The 18,128-nt window shown below is 36.9% G+C and overlaps 2 protein-coding genes across 7 annotated transcripts in view; one reads left to right on the top strand and one right to left on the bottom strand.

The window, feature by feature from the left end:
- The first annotated feature begins 607 nt into the window (after window positions 1-607).
- Window positions 608-16,232, top strand: LOC110181803 (uncharacterized). Of its 2 annotated transcripts, none has more exons than XM_020949686.2 (7): window positions 608-988; window positions 12,487-13,147; window positions 13,263-13,563; window positions 13,772-13,907; window positions 13,963-14,110; window positions 14,219-14,536; window positions 14,594-16,232. In XM_020949686.2, exons 2-7 carry the CDS (start codon window positions 12,500-12,502, stop codon window positions 15,506-15,508), a joined length of 2,466 nt encoding a protein of 821 aa, XP_020805345.2. In that variant the 5' UTR covers window positions 608-988; window positions 12,487-12,499; the 3' UTR covers window positions 15,509-16,232. The 2 variants fall into 2 exon arrangements, with proteins under 2 accessions (XP_020805345.2, XP_020805344.2); XM_020949685.2 differs by having other exon boundaries at window positions 617-988; window positions 13,963-14,131.
- The window catches only part of Nost (Nostrin), a 32,716-nt gene continuing 30,571 nt past the window's right edge, over window positions 15,984-18,128 (bottom strand). For all 5 annotated transcript variants that reach the window (XM_020950114.2, XM_086836269.1, XM_020950113.2 and 2 more), the window contains one exon: window positions 15,984-18,087. In XM_020950114.2, the coding sequence (XP_020805773.2) occupies window positions 17,302-18,087 (786 nt within the window). In that variant the 3' untranslated portion in view covers window positions 15,984-17,301. The remainder of the gene's footprint in view (window positions 18,088-18,128) is intronic.

Raw genomic sequence — 18,128 nt, 5'->3', positions numbered from 1 at the left:
TGCCGAGTGGGAACCCGTTCGTTCCGTCTCCCAACTGCCACTCGGATAATGTATCTGCAATGATATATGGACAGCTAATCTATCATGGCCCAAGCAACGTTACAATTTTATGGGTCAATTTGCGGACTGCGGACGGGACGGCCATTATCCAAATGTGCGAGTGTGTGCAACAGGTAGCCCAGGTATCATTTTTTTTGCCTACTAAATACAGGGAGAAAAAAAAGTATCCTGTATAGAATATTATTAACATTATTATTAAGACAACATTAATTATTATCTAAGTGTACACAATATATAAAATTAGTATTCAAGCTTTTATTTGATTAAAGATACTATTCATATTATATTTTCATTAATTTATATATAATAAATACTAACAAATTAATTAATAATATTTAACCTATTGTATGTTTAAATTTTAATATTTCAACGCCAAAACAAATATATAAATAAAAGCTCAAAGCTACGCCGCCATCACTGATCGACGCAGCACAGTTCGCGGCTGGCGCTGCAGTCGGGATCGCTGCCGTCGTCGTATCATGGCCGCGCTTTGGCGCTTTTGGGGGGCTTTGGGGAGCAGCGCTGCTCGGCGCTCTGCCGGCGTCGACTGGCCGCTCAGTTCGCTGCGAGCGCTGGAACGCGAAAGTCGAGGAGAAATTCGAGCGCGGATGAAAAGGCCATATTCCAGCCATATTCCAGTTGGGGAATATATATTTTGAAAAGCGCAGGCGTGCAACGGTTTCTTGCGAGTCGTCGTGGTTCGCTTGCTACTTTTTTTTCGAGTGTGGTGTCTGCTGATTGAAAATTAAACGTGAATATTAAAAAATTAGTAAATTTTTTTTTGCGTGGAAATTTACATTTGAATTTGGTTTTTTGAGCAAATTAATTAAATTTGTTTGCAACAAACGATGCAATAATAACAACAAGCAAGCTGAACAACTAAAGAGTCAACAGCAATTACAAGGCACTCTATAAGACAGAGAAAGAGGTGAGTAAATATTTCCATTAATTTGTTGTTCTTTTGTTTTTAGGTTTTTTTTCGTATTTGTTTTTGTTGCCTGATTTTGTGATTTTTAATTTCCTTGATTTGTTTTATTTTTTTGGCGCTGCATTTCAAGAAGACACTTGAAGAAATTGTGACAAAAGATATAAGAGTGCAATAGAACGTATTCAAGTTGTAAATATTAATTTTAAATATATTATTGAAAAATTAAAATTAACTAATCCAAGGCAGACAATATTGAAGTCAAGCTGAGATAGTTTCATTGTGTTTTGTATTTCAATTTGGTTAAGTAAAAATTTTAAATGATTTCGAACAATGCCAAAAGAACCAGACTCCTTGGTATATATCCCTAAAAAATTTAAAATTAAAATTAATCATAATAATATCTATCTTAAAAATGATATATAACAAATAAAAGAAATAGCAAACCCAACAATAAACAGGTAAACTTTACCTTGAATTTAGCAAGAAAGCCTCTATTTATAGAGAAATAAATGGCAACCTCATAATATAAATAAATAAATAGTTATTGTTTTTGTTTGTTGGTTGTTATTTTTTTTCGGTGTGCCTATCCCAGCACTCACTCACTCACACCACAACAGATGCAGGTACACGCACACCTAGGCATAACCTCATTAAAGTTGTCGCTGTTGTTGTCCTCATTTATCCGGACTCCAACTTGGAAGATGGAGTTCCAAGAGCCACGGACTCAAAAAAAAAAAACACATCTCTGAGCCGTCTTCGATTATTGAGCCCGTTTGACTTTTTCCCCAACAACGAACCTGTTGGCCCCACTGGCAAAAAGCGAAGAAAAGACACAAAAAAGCCAAAGAAAATAATATAAAAAAATCTGAACAACAAAAAAAAAATATATATAAAGAAATAAAGTAAAAAGTAAAAAACAAAACATGCTCTGGTCAGCCTCTAGAAATATGCGAGTCTCTGTTGAGTCTCTGTTGAGCTCTTTTCTCTGCGGACTCTCCGAGTGCCTTTATTTATTTATTTATTCTTCATTTTCGACTCGCAGCTCGTAGAACCCATAAAGAGTAAAGCCGTAAAGCCCATAAAGTGCACTAAAATAGCGGCTATTTTCCACATATACTATATGTACTTGACCTATCCAAATCGGGCTTCCAGAAGCGGATAAGCTTGCACTTGACCTCAATTGGGGATTGGTTTTTTTTCCAGGGGTTTCTGCAGAAGAAAATCTATTGAGGAATATCATAGATAAATATAGGAAATGTATTTATATAAATATTTAATGTATAAGAATAATAATAATTATTAAGTGTACAAATATTTAAATGGTTAGGTATATAAATAATAATAGCTTTAATTAAAAGAAAATTTAGAAATGATTTAGTCAATTTTGAAACCCCATCAAGTGATTTTTAAACTATCCAACTTCCAACCCCACATATACAGCATTTATCTTTATTTAAATTACTTAAAATACACATATTTTTATAACAGTGCATTCCTAATTTAATTCAGTTCACTTTGCTTTTGACTCAAGAGCAATTTTCGTTTGGATTTGCCCCTGCTTGCCCCCTTTAAATCTTTTAAAAATGATGATTACTCCAGGGCAGCATCTCTTTCGGTGGCCGCCGCATCATTATCGCCGCGCTTGAGATCTAATTTCAGCCGCTACAATTTGCCACACGACTTGTTTTGTTTTATTATTATTTATTTAATTTTTTGTTGTTTTTTTTTTGTTGTATTCCATTTGATTTTCTTTGTTGCGGGTTGTCCGGATTGTGCGCCGAAAGGAATTGAAAGTGCGCGCGCATGCGCAATTAAGGCCAAGTGCGCGAAAAATAAATTCAACAAAAAATAATAAATAAATACCAAAAGAAACAAAAAAAAGCAATTTAAAAAGAAAATAACAGATACAAAAAAGTATTTAAAAGGCAGGAAAAAGGTAAAATGTCGGCTGCTTTCGGCTAAAAATTCACTTTTTATGGCCCGAAACGGAAGGGGGTGGTGGTGGTGCTGGTGGTGGTGATGTTGGTGGGGCAGAACCCAGCTCCACCGAAAGCCAGTTAGTTGGTGAAAATCCACAACGCATACAGGTTATAAAGATTTATGATCACTCTTGATACTGTCCGTCCGTTTGTCCATTCGTTCGGCCTTCCCAAGTAGGTGAAGCTCAGGTGAAAGAAGCAGATAACGAGGCTACCTGGAGTTGGTCTTACATACTTTTCTTCCTTTTTTATATTTATTTTTTTACTTGTTTTATCAAGTGAGCTCAGTTGGATCTGGGTCAGCAAACTGCATTTTTTCCTAGCCAAAAAAAAAACATACATACATATACATAACAAAAATGCAATATAAATAAATAAAAAGGAAAACTTGTTAGTTTTCTTAGAGCTAATCGATTAAATAAAATCAAACTATATTTAATTGATATTTTGATCAAATTAGAGATACCTTAAATTATTGTATTTGTTTTATATTTAATCAAAAACAAGTAATCAATCAAGTAAATCAATATACTTAGCTTACCTTGAAATATCAATTTAGAATATTATAGTTTCTAAATATATAATATATGTTGCTAAATTCATTTATAAAATATATTATATATTTTTATTGTTATATTTATTTTATTGTTCTTTTATTATTTGCTCAACTTGTGTAAGGTAGTATTTGAGTCACTGATAAATTGTGGTTTATTATCTTATCTAGAATGTGAGTAATTTCGAACGTAAAGGATTTTTGCTAGCTATTTACTATATACATAAAAACACTATTATTTCCACCGAGTTATTTATGCAAATATGTACATTTATATCTATATCGCCTGTGATTCATTTCAGAATGAATGAATCGTGTTGCAATCATTATGTATTCGAACAAAAAGCTACCACTTTGTATGCAAACGCTGGCCAATAGATCACATAAATGATTTCTTAATTGGCAGTTAAAGCGGCTTAAAGTGGTTTCAAAAGAAGCAGAACACAATTATATAGACCTGCTTTAACCGATGAAAAGTTTTGCTTTTACGTTAATTTTCTCACAATTTCAATCAATGCACTTAAATTTTTACTTAGTAATAGTGTGACATTTGTCAGGTGACCTTTAATAATATAGCCTTAAGTAATTGCTATGTTTTTAATATTGACTTAAAGTTCAATTCGTTGTCCATTAATTTACTATATTTCTTATAACATTTCCTTGGCTAATTACACATGCATCAAGTTGTTTGTTCACCTTCTTATCGCTGTGAGTTTAATTGTTTGGCTTTAAAAATTTCCCACCATTCACTCGTCTCTTTTGATACCCTAGAATAGGGTATTATGTGCATTATTAAAAACTATGTAGAAATGATACTCTTTTTAAGAGTTATAGATCCCAGGGTATATAAACTTCGTTATTTCTTAGTGCATTCCATTACTTTTCCCTTGCATTTTTCCTGCCCCTTTAAGATACCCTTTGCTTGCAATTTTAATTTTTTTATAATTATTATTTTGTTGTTTGCCTGCGAGAAAGGCATAATAATAAAAAGCTAAAGGAAAAAAACAACAATTACCAAGACAAGATATAACTCATTAATAACTTGCATGGCAAAAAGTATTTTTAATTTTTAATTTTGCTGTTGAGATCTTTTTTTTTGCGATTGTTGTTGCTGTTGTTACGGTTAATGTTGGAATAACTATTCATGAGACTTAAACGGGTTAAGTTGAGCTGAATGAATGGAAACTTGCTTTCTAACCAACGAACGTAACAAATACACCCACAGACTCATCCATCCATCCATCCACAAGTTTGGCTCTTTCAAGTGTCTCAAATAAATGTTTATGAATGCGGGTAGCAAAAATCATCAAAATATAAAACAAATATTCAAAGAAAAGTACCTCGAAGAATGGCTATTTGGAGCTATTTTCTATATATAGTTAAGAGCCAGCTTTGTAGGCCCAATTGACCTTAAATTATTGTCTTGCCAACGGCGTTGGCGTAATGTTTCAAAATTCTTACATATACAGGTATTTATTTATTTAACAAAGGCAAACCAGCACTCATATTTGGCTTTTGACCACATTTGGCCGTACAACGTCCACTATTCACTATCCACTATTCACTATCCACTATCCACTATCTGAAACATGCAAATCGGGTTTATTTCCATGGTTTTATGAATCGCTTTTTGTTTTGGTCAATTAACCTGCAATATCCGGGCAAAAAGCAAAAAGCAACAGCAACAGCAACAGCAAACCCGAGCAATTACAAATGCAGAGCAGGCAGTCTTAAAAGTCGTGCCACATGCCACATGCGAGCTTTCACTGATCCAGCCAAGCAAGACTGGCCAGCTTCGGATCTCTCGGACCCTGATCCTAGCTCCAAGATCCAACATCCAAGATCCAACAACCAAGATCCAAGATCCGCACACGAAGCAAACGTGGGCGAACTTTCCCACGTCCACACTTGGCCGGGGAACTGGAACTGCACAGTGCGAAAATCTAGAGAGTCTGATCTTGAATCAAATTCAAGTAGTACATAGCTTTATATATACATATATATAAAATAATATATATATTTTCAAAATTATTATTAAGGAAAACCCCTAATAATAATAAAAACTGGTTTTTAAACTTAATTTTGACCAGCTTCAGATTCATAGATTTTCCTGCAGTGTATCAAAATAAAAACCCCGTCACGCTTCGATTTGTTGTTCTGGCAAAAAAAAACCCAAGCAGAGGTGCCCAAAGAAAGCCAAGAAAGATACACAAATTTCACAAAATATCAATAGATGTGTGCGGCAGCAACATCAGCAGAAATCTGACAGCGGCAAAAGCAAAACCAAAAAACAAAAAATTCCTACAAAAACAAGGTAACAAAAAATCAGACCTGGGGGCCAAATCTCATGGCGAATTTGATGGTAACAGGCTGAGATTATTGGTTCCAGTCTCCAATCTCCACTCTCCAGTCTCAGTCCCTATTTCCAATGCCAAAAAGTTCTCAGCCAAAAAGATTCTTGGACTGCACCTTTCACTCGCAGCCGGAAATACAGAGAGAGAAAACTACAAAGAAACATTATCAAAATATCATAATTTTGATGTGACAATTTTTCTCGACAAATCAAAGTTGAAAATCGCATAAGTCAACCAAAAATGTAATCATTTCAAATCGGAAAGCTTTCCAATGTTAGTTTTTATCAGGTTAATAAATCTGCATACTTTATTTAAATTAATAGAAAATTGAAATTTTTATCAAATTTTGAAAATTTTAACGATGTAACCCCTTATAAAATTTTGAAAAAATTGGTAAAAAAATTTTTCCTTTCCGAGGTGGCTAGATCGACTCAGTTTTTGATGCTGATCAAGAATATATATGATTCCTTCATAAAGTTACAGACTTGTAACTAAAATTCAAGCGTAAAAAAACTACAATTTATTAAATATTGTTTATATATTATTTATTTAAAGAAATCCTATCTAAACATAAAATGGAATGACTATTCTTTATTATTATTAAAGCCATAAATGTATGCCCCCCATTTTTAGATCTTATAGGCTTGGTTTTGGTAGAATGTATTTTGAAATATTTATGGGCTCCATAAAGAACTCTTCTCTCTTTTCAGGGGATTGGCTTGGAGTGCTTTTTAGGCTCCATAAACATTTCATTCGGGGGTGTGGAAAAAACAAAACAAAAAACGGGTTGGCTAAGCAAATTGTTAAGTAAACAAAGCTAAGAATTATTTTCCAACTAAAACTGGGGGAGAGTTGTGCTGTGTATTTACGTGATTTGAGCTGCGTTTGCCTTTTGTTTGAAAATTTCCTGCTCATAAGCACGGCTCAAGGTCATTGGATACAGAGACCAGCTCACATATATAGTATATATAGAGCCCACACCCTTTCTATACAAAACAAAGGCTTTTTATTTGAAATGCGGTTTGGCCTTTTTTTTTTTGGGGGGCTTTGATTTCTTTATTTTTCATTGCCTCACTGATCGGCTTACTATATGCAAACCTCCTCAGCCATGCATACTTATGTATATATATATACATATATGTATATATCGTAATCTTTATCGTAATCAAATGCATCACTGCCTTCCTTCCACTGACCTTTTGCAATAATAATCGAAAGTGAACGAAAAGCGAAACCAAAACCAAATGAAAACGAATCAAGAGTTTCCCAATCGAAAAGCTTGAAAATAATGTGAAATGCATATCGGTCTCACTTGGATTGCGTCTAAATGAAAAACTCTGCTGCAACCAAAACTAAAAAAAGCAGAAAAGATACAAATAACAAATAGTAATAATAATAGTTTTGTTGGTGAAAAAAAAAAAATGAAGAGTGATGATGATGAAGAAAAAAGAAAAGCTGTTGCTTTCGTCACGGTTATACATTTTTGTTTAATTTTATTTTGCTGTTGTTAAGGTTGGATATAGCTTAAATCTTAAATCCGCATTTCCCATTTCCAAATCCCTTTCCAGTTTCGATTTCACAATCAATCAGGGCTCATTTTCCCTAAGCTTTACTTTGCAATACTCGAATGCTTACTACAGCAAAAAATGATATATACAATAACTATATAAAGATAAACAAGAATACTAAGCTAAAAGTAAACAAAACAAAGGTTCAATTTGCAGGCCTCGAATGCGCTGCACAGTGGCACCAAAACAATTGGAAAATATACAAAAATTGTGTGCACGTGATTCATTTGTTCTTGAGCAAGTATATGGCTGGTTGGGAACTTCCATTGGTTTTTCTTTGCATTTTAATTGCTTTTTAAGTGCACACAAAATAAACTAAATTAATTAATTAACCAAAGTGCACTTGAAATAAATATTTTTGGCTTCATGGAATCTATTTATTATGGAATATATTTATTGTATATTTAGTTAGTTTGAAGAAATACTTTACCTTAGATAAATATTTTATTTGTATTGAAAGCAATGTCTTGCATGGAAATCTTTACTGTTGACTATACATTTTATTACAGAAAAACGAATCAACAAAATTGATTAATACTATCTTCTACTCCTTATTGTTATCTTATCGTCCGAGTGCATTCAACTATTGGGTTAAGTAGTTATAGTGACTTTAACGCCCCTCACTTACCACTATGCACGGTTCAGCATTTATTTATAAAACTAAGGTAGTTGGTACTCAGTGTATGCATAAACAAGAGAGGAAACTAGCTTCAGGAAATCGAAGTTTATATACTCTTTCAGCTTTCAATTGAATAATAAGATTGTATTGGAAATCGCTCATATGTTTATATGACCACTTTAATGCCAAATCAAAATTTTTAAAAACTCATAACTAGGCCAAAAATGCATTAATTTCAAATCGGAAAGCTTTCCCATGTTAGTTTTTATTAGGTTAATAAATCTGCATACTCAATAAAACATTAAAATTTTGTTCAATTTTTGACAATTTTAATGATGTAACCCCTTTCCTTTTTTTCAAAAAATTGAAAATTTTTGAAAAATTTTATTTTTCTCCCTGAGATAGCCAGATCGATTCGCCTGATGATGCTGATTATGAATATGTATGATTTATGGGGTCGGAAATGATTCCTTCACTGCGTTTCAAGCTTCTGACTACAATTATAATACCCTTGCAAGGGTATACAAAATAAACAAAAACAAATTAAAAAAAACAGCAAAATGCGGCGAGTGAGCGTGGGAAAAAGCATTGGCTAATATCTCGGGCCAAGTTTGACCAGTTTGTGGGGATGACGACGACTTCCCCTTGCTGCAACGCGCTGGCCAACACTTCGCATATTACTCATACGCCGCGTGGCACACTCTCCAGACCGTTTTTGTACCTATCATATAGCTGATTTTAGGGTCAAAACACTTGTACCCGATACCGGGCGAGAATATCGATGCGGATCTGTTATGATCTATCGGCTGGCGTTGCCTTTAAAGACTTTCATTCATAGAAACTTTCAAAAAACACGAAATCACTTCCCAAAGTGACCATCAAGAACTGGCCGATAAACTGGTTTTCTGGCTCTGACTCCAGCTCTGCTCTGACTCTGGGGCTCTCTGAGTTTTGGCATAATATTTCGCTGTTGTTGTTGTATATATTTTATTTTTCGTATATATTTTTTTTATATTTCATAGTTATTCGCATTTTTGTTTTTATACTTCTCCGCACCCTGGCAGAATACGATTTTTGCAGATACATTTCGCAGGCAATCTAACAGTTGGCTGCTAATGTGATTTGTGAATGTTTCGACGGCTCTCTGTGTATTTCGCAAGCCGGAGTAAATAAATTACATTGGCAGTTTAACGACGTCGTCGTCGTTTGTTTGAAAATTGTCGCCGGCCGATCGGCGGCTTTTGTTTGAGTCTAAGATTTCCCCTTAGTTTTGCAGTCAAGCAGGCAGGGCCTTAGCTCAAGTCCACTCCCCTCTCGCCCTGTAAGTTGCTGGCCATTTAACGAGCCAATAGATACAAAGCCATACCACACAATGGTCACACGGGCTAGAGCAAAAGATACAAAGATACGCAAGGCACAATGCGAGGCAAAAATGTGTGTGTGTATGCACAATTGAGGTCAGGAGAATAGCTACCATTAAGCGGGGGGAATATGTGGTGGCTTAACATACTAAAAGGCTTAAAATAACCCAGATAAGTTTAGCTTTTGTCATATTAATTACAAAATAATAAAGTTTATTAAAGTATTTCCCTTTCTAGAGAGAGTTTCAAAGCACTAGACTTGTGATTTCCCTTAAGCTAATCATTCATAAGTATTATTATTAAAAAAAATATATATATATTGGATAAAAAGTAAATGCCTTTACCAAACATTCAATTATATTTTAATAAAGATAAAACAAAGTAGAATTTTGTTGTTTAAGCTTAAGAACTACGCGTTTGACCTCAACTGTGCGGATACACAACCTGCTGCCGATGAGCTTCAATGGTTAGCGATCGCTTGATTGACAGTTATCTAACCGTTCCGACTTAATACAAGTGTTTAACGGTTAGTCGGCGTGGAGAAATAGTGAGAAATAGTGCGAGATAGTAAGGAGATATTTATTTACTTGCCGCCAAGACAATGCTATCAGTTGCGAGTTACACAGAACAGCACTTATCTGCCGATATCTGGAGCAATGGAACCTGTTCATTACACTGATAAAATAGCAACAAAATGACAATGGCACAACGATAGTTAACAATTCCGGGAAACAGGAAGCCCGCCTTATGAACGTGCCATGGAGTTTAATGTATCTTTTGCGGTCGGATTCAAGCCATTGACTTACTTTGTTTTGCTTTAATTTGGTTTGGTCTGTGTCTCTGTCTAACTTCATTAGAAAGGCATAAATTGGAAAGGTTATTTAAGCTGAATTTTAAAGAAATATATAGATTATACAAATTGGAAAAGGAAATTAAAAGAAAACAAAGTTAAAACTTTAAAACCTTGTATATAAACAAGAGCTTGGTTTGCTGGAATTTATTTTCGAAATAAATAGAAGAAATTGATTGTAATTTATGGGGTAAAGAATACAGAAACATATATATTAGATGATGGAATGTACAAATAATATTGCTAGGCAAATGTTGCCAAAGAAATCTTGTTAATAATTTGTTGAGCAATTACTTTTAAAGCTCCTATTATTTAACATAGTCAGCTATCAACCTGAATTAAAGGCTCTTAATTAAAGTAATTTTTGGATTCAACTAGATTTATTATACTATGGTTTCATAAATCAAGATTACACAGGTTGCAAAAATAACATGTAAAAAGATACTTGTCTTATTTTTGTCATGTTTGTTGCAAATATTTCGAAAGCCAAAGCCATTGCCCAGTGTACACCTCTGACCCTCGTGCGAACTTCGTTGACTTTAATTTACTAACCTGGCCAAAAACCTTAAAGGAACTCTGTGTTGTTTTGTGGTTACCCAATTGTCGGAGTTTTGCAAAAATTGCCGGAGCCATAAATAAAGAACCTCTGCCCTCAAAAGAGGACACATCGTGACCTTAACCTTAGCCCCGATCTCTGCATTTTGATTGGAAGCCGAGGGAAATCGCGCAGAAAAACACTATAGAAATATATATATATATATATATATGCAGCAGAATGTATATATATTAGAAAAACCAGTTGGCAAGAGAACCTTACAAGTGCCTAGCTTGCGCGATCTTGGCCCGAACGAGTTGGCCAGTTGGAGTTGGACAGATACAGATGGAAATCGCTGTAGAAATATGGGTCGTGCGACAAGAAATGAGAAAGTGCCTAGTGCCAGTGTGGTCGAAGCGACCGTTAGAATCGGCTTTATGAATGCAAGTCTTGGGCTTGGCATTAGTCCGGATCGGGCTCCAGACTTGGGAGATCGAAGATCCAATAATGGCAGCCAGAAGAGGAGCTTCTGCTCTGTGTGGCCCCACAAAAAGCATTCGAAAACGTGCGAAAATTGTATGATTTAATGGAATAAAATAGCATGGGAAGGAAGAAAGTTAGTCTAGAAAGGATATATGTATAATATATTAAAACAATTTATATATATATTTTAATAATTAACTTAGACTAGAGAAGAGAGAGAAATATATTTAAACAAAAGAATACTTGAAGAGGTACGGATAGGAAGTGAAATTTAACTACAAAACTAAAGGATATATTCTTTTACAAATCATATATTATTCTATAAAATCCTAGGCACCTTTAAAAGTTTTATATATAAATATTCCATAAGCATCATTAGCTAATAAATTGGACAGCATTAATTAAATCGCTTGCCTCTTTTGCTTTCGCCTTTGTCTTTGTTCATTTATTTATTATTTTGGCTTGCAAGCCCGAAACTGTCAATAAAGCAAGGTCACGGACATAAGTTAAGGAAACGAATGCCAAATCTGAGAACTTTTCAAGATTTCAAAGATAAATAGGGGCAAGCTTGACCTAGACAAATGGAGAACCCAAATCAGCCAATAAGCTAAAAGATAATATTATCGAACAAGAAAGGAAAACCAACTTTGGGAAGTTTAAAGTTAAAAAGTAAAAAACTTATAACTCGGTCAAAAATGCATTAATTTCAAATCGGAAAGCGGTCCTATGTTAGTTTTTGTTGCGGTAATAAATCTACATACTCAACAAAAAATTATAATTTTTGTCAATTTTTAAACATTTTAATGATGTAATAACCCCTTAAAAAATTTTGAAAAAATTGAAAAAAAAATTGTTTGCCAAAGATAGCCAAATCGATTCAGCTGTTGATCCTGATCAAGATTATATATGCTTTATAGGGTCGGAAATGACTCCTTCAAATGTAATAATCTTCTGACTTAAATTATAATACCCTTGAAGAGTATACAAATTCTGGCAGACTTTTTATCTAATACTATATATAATGCTCATTTTCTGAATTATTAATAATATATCTTTCAAGTCAATAAGATATTTTATATACTTTATGAACTGTTGATAATATATCTTATATATCTCTCAAGTTGGTAGCATATTCTTGTATATAGCTTGTTTGAATATTATATAACCTAATATCTTTCCCTTTCAATTTACTCCAGATCCTTGTTCAAAATGTCGGCTGCCACGCATATGGCCCTGCCGGCTCACTCCATTGTCCCGCCTCCACCTGGAACACCACCTGTGATCTCCGCTGGATCGGGTGGCTCCCATTCCCATTCAAATGTCAAGCGTGGTCACAAGCGCAGTGTCTCGCTGGAGAATAACGCTCCGCTGGCGCTGCGTACAACGCCCAGTCTGGGTCAGTCCTCGCTCGGATCACCCCTGCTGCAGTTTGGCCAGGGTTTGAATCCCGGCCAGCCGGCCTTTCACACCGGCACACTGAAGTCACGGCAGGAGCAGCGACGTTTGAGCCAGAAATTCGGCAGTCACAGCAATCTTGATGACGAGGGCGTGGGCCTTGGTCTGGGCTTGGGCTTGGGCCTGGGTGTGGGTCTGCAGATGCGCAGCAAGTTCCAGAATATCCGTCAGATGTTCGAGCTGAGTCGCAGTTGTGTGGGTGGCAGTGGCGGTGGCGGTGGCGGCGGCGGCAGTTCCGGTTCCGGTGCCGGTTCCGAGGAGGAGGCAATGCAATCTCTACCAGCAACATTGCAGCCACAACAACAGCATCAGCAGCAGCAGCAGCAGAGGCGGACCACGCCCATTGCTAGCGGAAGTCGGGCGCAGCAGCAGCAGCAACAACAACTGGGCGAGGCGGAACAGGTGAGGCACAGCAACACTCCGGGGTGGGGTCTTGGAAACTCTAAATAAAATAAAACCATGTAAATGCAAATTATTTGCGATTATTTATTAATTAACCATTTATATTTCTCTCCAGACCAGCGGCAACTTTCTGAGACCGATAGCCTTCAAGCCCATACCATTTGAGCCGGATTATCGCATCGCTTGTCAGCAGCAGCAGCAGCATCAGCAACAGTTGCAGCTGCAACAGCAACAGCAACAACAGCAGCAGCAGCAACAGCAGTTGCAGTTGCAGCAGCAGCAGCAGCAACATCAATCGCTGCAGCTGCCATTGTCGGAGGGCAGCGCTGGTTCCGCTGGTGGAACGGAGCGATATGGCTACGGATCTACACCATCGCTGGCCCCCCTGCCGCCGGCAGTTAGCCAGAAGTTTGGCAGTGAGTAGCAGTTAACATTACCCACATTATCTAGTTGAAGTTAAAGTTTTCCATTGGCATTGGGAGTGTTCATAAAAACTGTAGATATATATTGCTAGGGGAAAACCATTTCAAATTGTGCACTTAACTAGCATAACTTGTTTGGAAAATTCTTTTGTGAATTCTTTAAACAGTTTTATATTAATATTTAATATATATTTTTATGTAGGCACCACAGATCTGCGACACCTGGCCGCCCGGCGTCGAAACCATCGCCTCCTGCAACGCTCCAGCAATGAGGATTCCCTCACACTGGATCTCCTCAGTCCAGGTGGAGGCCATGACAGAACCGATGGAGCCAGCAGGTAATTAAACTGGATTTTATTATTATTATTATTCATTAACGTTTTTGTTTGGCAGCAAAAGTAGCGGTGGTGGAACTCTGGTGGGCAGCAGCGACCTGACACCCTCGCCCTCGGACTCCGGCATCTCGGAGCTGGAGGCGGCCCTCAAGGATCGCGATTCGGAGCTCTCGTACCTGCGACAGGCCATGGAGCACAATGAGAAAGTAATTTTCCAAGTACAAAAGGTTACAATTGGGATTTATAGAAGTTTTCTATTATATACTAATTATTCATTTGGACTTTTACCTTTTTTTATACGAATTTCCCTTCAGGACAAGGAAGTCTACTGGGAACATGAGAACCAGCGGCTGAGGTTGTTCTATGAGGGCCAGCAGAGAGAGTGCCAGTTGAAGCTGCGCAAAATGGAGCAGCTCTTGGGTCTACAGCAGTTCCAGCTGAAGCAGCACAAGCTGCGCCAGTCGGAGCAGGTGAACCGGCTGCAGCAGCAATTGGATCAAGCTCGGGATTCCAACCAGAGTCTGCAGCAGCAGGTGGATGCCCTGCGGTCCCAGTTGGAGGACAGCGAGTGGCGGGTCTGTGAGCGTAATGGAGAGATAGCTTTACTTAAGACGCAGCTCAAGGAGGCGCATGTAGGTCAATGCTTTCAGGTGGTTTGCTACCTTACTTATAATATTATTTCTTTGCAGATGGAAATCAATATGAAGGATCATGCTCTTGTCAGCCTAAAGCATAGTAACAGCAATAATAATAACAGAAAAATCAGCAGCAACAACTGTGACACATCGAAAAGCCAAAGTCAACCAAAGCAGCAGGCGAAGGAGGAACAGCAGCTTCAGCAGCAGCAACAGCAGCAGCAACAGAAACTGCAGCAGCAACAGCAGCAACATCAGCAGCAACATCAGCAGCAACAGCAACAGCAACAGCAACTGCAGCAACAGCAACAGCAACAGCAACATCAGCAGCAACAGCAACAGCACCTACATCAGCAACATCAGCCAGAATTAAACCAGCAGCAACCCAAGCCACAGCCCGACCAGCGACAATTGCAGAAGATCATCACCTTGAAGGATCAGGTCATTGGAGCTCTGACCAGCGAATTGGCCAAGCTGCGCAAGGAGCTCTCCGATCTGGCCATTGCCCATGAATATGGCGAGGAGCCATGTGGTCGCTATACACGCCTCAAGCAGCAGTTGGACAATCTCAATGAGATTTGCCAAAAGACAAGGAAATACACCACCAGCACGACAGCGACACCGTCTCCGCCGGAGGTGCCTCCTAAGCTGGATATTCTGGTGCAGCGCCTTCAGCTGGATCAGGGACAGGTGCCGCAGCAAACGCTGGACACGCTCATCGAGGAGTCCACCACATATGCAGAGGATATAGCCAAGTTGCGACAGAAGCTCGATGATTTCAGGCTGAATCTCGAACTGGAGAAGCGTCAGTGGTGTGCGGAGAAGGATAAGGTCCTGGGCTATCAGAAGCAATTGCAGGCCCATTATATACACATGTACCAGAAGCTACGTTGCCTGGACAGTCAGGGGACGGCAATGGGTGGATCTGGAGGAGCCGTTGAGGTCAGCAATGGAAAGGGATTGGAATGATAAATGGTGCTACACCAATGCCTTTTTTCCTTAAATATCTAGCGGTTTGAGGTCACTAGTAAAAGGTATCTGAATATTAAACTGAATTAATATACTCTGACAACAAAAATAAAGTTAAAATATGGATCTTTAAGGAGCTAGTACATATTGAAAATGGCCCTTAGATCCTTTGATTATTGTACCTAAAGCAAATAAACTTATTTATCAAATAAAATGTAATACTTTTAGCCATTTTGACAAGCAATTTACAATCTAGAAAGATTTTACTTTCCAATTTAAAAGTTTCCTATACAATTTGGCTTACAACTTTCTTGAGAAAGAAAGGATTTAAAAAAGAACGGATATATATATACAGGGAACTTGTTCATAAATCTTAAGCCAAGGGCTGCCTTGACCTCCTGCTATGATTATTCAGTTTCCTTACCCTGGGCGATAAATAATACACGATTTTCGATATTCATCGAGTTTTAACAAATATTTTTACAAAATATGCATATTTAATTTTTTGTTTTTAATATTTTACAAATATATATATATATCGATATATATATGTATGTTTACTTTTAATTTATGAAATGTAATTACGCACGAGAGCAAAAAAAAACCTTTGTGATTCCTGCATACGTAGATGAAATCGTATGTATGTTGAATATAATAATAATAATAATATATATAATATATATATCGTTCCATTATGTTTATGCAATAAAAAATGATGTAGTAACAATGTTCTTTTTATTGATGAGGGCCATAAGTCAGAGCTAAATTAAAGGGCTCGCTTGATAATGGGCTAATGACTCAGCTGGGCTTTATAATATAATATATTCATATAATTGGTAATCGGTAATTGGTAGTTAACAAATATGTAAAAAAAAAATAGGTAAAATAAAATTAAATACAATCTTTTATCATAGATTACTTCGTATGCTTAATGCAGAGGCCTGTCCTGGGATCAACAGTTTGTCAGCGGCAGGATAATAATTAAACATATATATAACACTAAAGCGGATCGATTTGTTTGATACAATATATATAATCTGATTCATATTTTATATACTTCAGCCTAGAATTTGGCAAATGATAAGTTCTTTAAATGAAAATTATTGTAGTTTTGTAAGTGATTCAGATATTTAATCTTTTAACCTTTTTCTTTCTTTGTTATGTATATATTTTTTATATTTTTGAACAACTTATGCTCTTTACAAAAGTATTTAGTATATATTCAATCATTTACTAATGAAAGATATTAAGTAGTTCTTCAAAAAAATCAACTAAATATTTTCATTTTTCACAAAAATGAAATATTTTCTGTTATTTCGTTTGTATTTGTTTTCGAATAGAAAAAGGTTTAATTTAATTTTAAATTGTGGTAAATATTTGCTAATAGTTCATATTTTTAATTGGAATAGATAATTAATATTGAATTTAATAGAAAAATGTTATAATAAAGAAGTTACTGGTGATTTCTTAGAGTTTTAAATATTTTTAGCAAATGCTTCAAGAATTTCTTATAAAGAAAGTTTTCAAAAATTAACCAAAAACTAGTTCCAAATGGTTATTTAAATTAAAAACTGACAGTTCTTCATTTAAATTTATAATTCTTGGCTGAGTAACACATGTATTTCCATATAAATGATCTAATAATTTCCTTGTTTTAAAGCCATTTCTAATGCATTTTGAATTAAATTTACAATTCCTGATTTTTGTATCAAACAAATCAAATTCCCACGAATTCATACACACTTTGCACAGCCACACACACACTCACACACACTATCTATAAGATGTGACCTTTAGGCACACTCCTCCACATAGGTGGCCGGAAAGATGCCAATGTGATTTCTAAGTGCTCCCAGCCACCAGCCGTCATCCTGCTTGGCGTGGACCTCGATTATGTCGCCGGGACTCAGTTCCAGCTCGTCGTAGAGCTTCGGGGTGTAACTGTAGAGGGCCTTGCAGCGTCCAAGGATCGGGCCAACACCTTGGTCCTCGTCCTCCTTCTGGCTCTTCTGCAGATCCTGCGCATTCTGATAGAAATGCGTCTGCGTTTGCAGGGGATTTGGTGCTTTAATGGGCAATGGCTTCACCGGCTGCTCCTCATCCTCCTCGTCCTGCGAGCTAAACTCATCAAAGTCCGAGTCCTGTTGATTGGAACCACCATCCGCCTGGCCACGATCACTGCCTCCACCCAGATTATGCTGATGGTGCTGATGATGATGATGATTATTACTGTTGGCCAGGGTCTTGGCCTTGACAGACATGGCCGCCACGGCGGCATTCGTTGTCGAGATTATCTTTGGTTGGTTGGTAAAATTGGTCTCGATATTGCTTTTGCTTCGATTGAAAGGCTTCACCACGGAACTGATGTCCGTGCAGGAGCCATTGCTATTGGTGTGGCTATTATTGCTGCCATGCAAATGGGAGCAGTGCTCATCCGGCAGCTCGTCGGAGGCGGCAGCAGCTATATCGGTGATATCGAGAGCGGATTGTTGATGCTGCTGCTGGGACTTGTCATTGTTCTTTAGCCAATTGGGCACTTTCAGGATGCTCTGCTGGAGTCCAGTGCGATCACGGGTGATCTGTTGGGAAATAGGGATTAGTAAGAGGCCTAGAAGAACTC

The sequence above is a fragment of the Drosophila serrata genome, unplaced genomic scaffold (assembly GCF_035046125.1).
Source record: "Drosophila serrata isolate PLE 108 unplaced genomic scaffold, ASM3504612v1 contig_276, whole genome shotgun sequence".
NCBI lineage: Eukaryota > Metazoa > Arthropoda > Insecta > Diptera > Drosophilidae > Drosophila > Drosophila serrata.
This window is presented reverse-complemented; position numbering and strand designations above follow the sequence as displayed.

What these genes read in the sequence shown, in the direction of transcription:
- LOC110181803 (XM_020949685.2), top strand. Translation starts at nt 12,500, where the DNA reads ATGTCGGCTGCCACGCATATGGCCCTGCCGGCTCACTCCATTGTCCCG. An exon ending in TAATTTTCCAAGTACAAAAG is followed by an intron (nt 14,132 to 14,218) that starts GTTACAATTGGG and finishes ATTTCCCTTCAG; the next exon opens with GACAAGGAAGTCTACTGGGA. An exon ending in CGCAGCTCAAGGAGGCGCAT is followed by an intron (nt 14,537 to 14,593) that starts GTAGGTCAATGC and finishes ATTTCTTTGCAG; the next exon opens with ATGGAAATCAATATGAAGGA.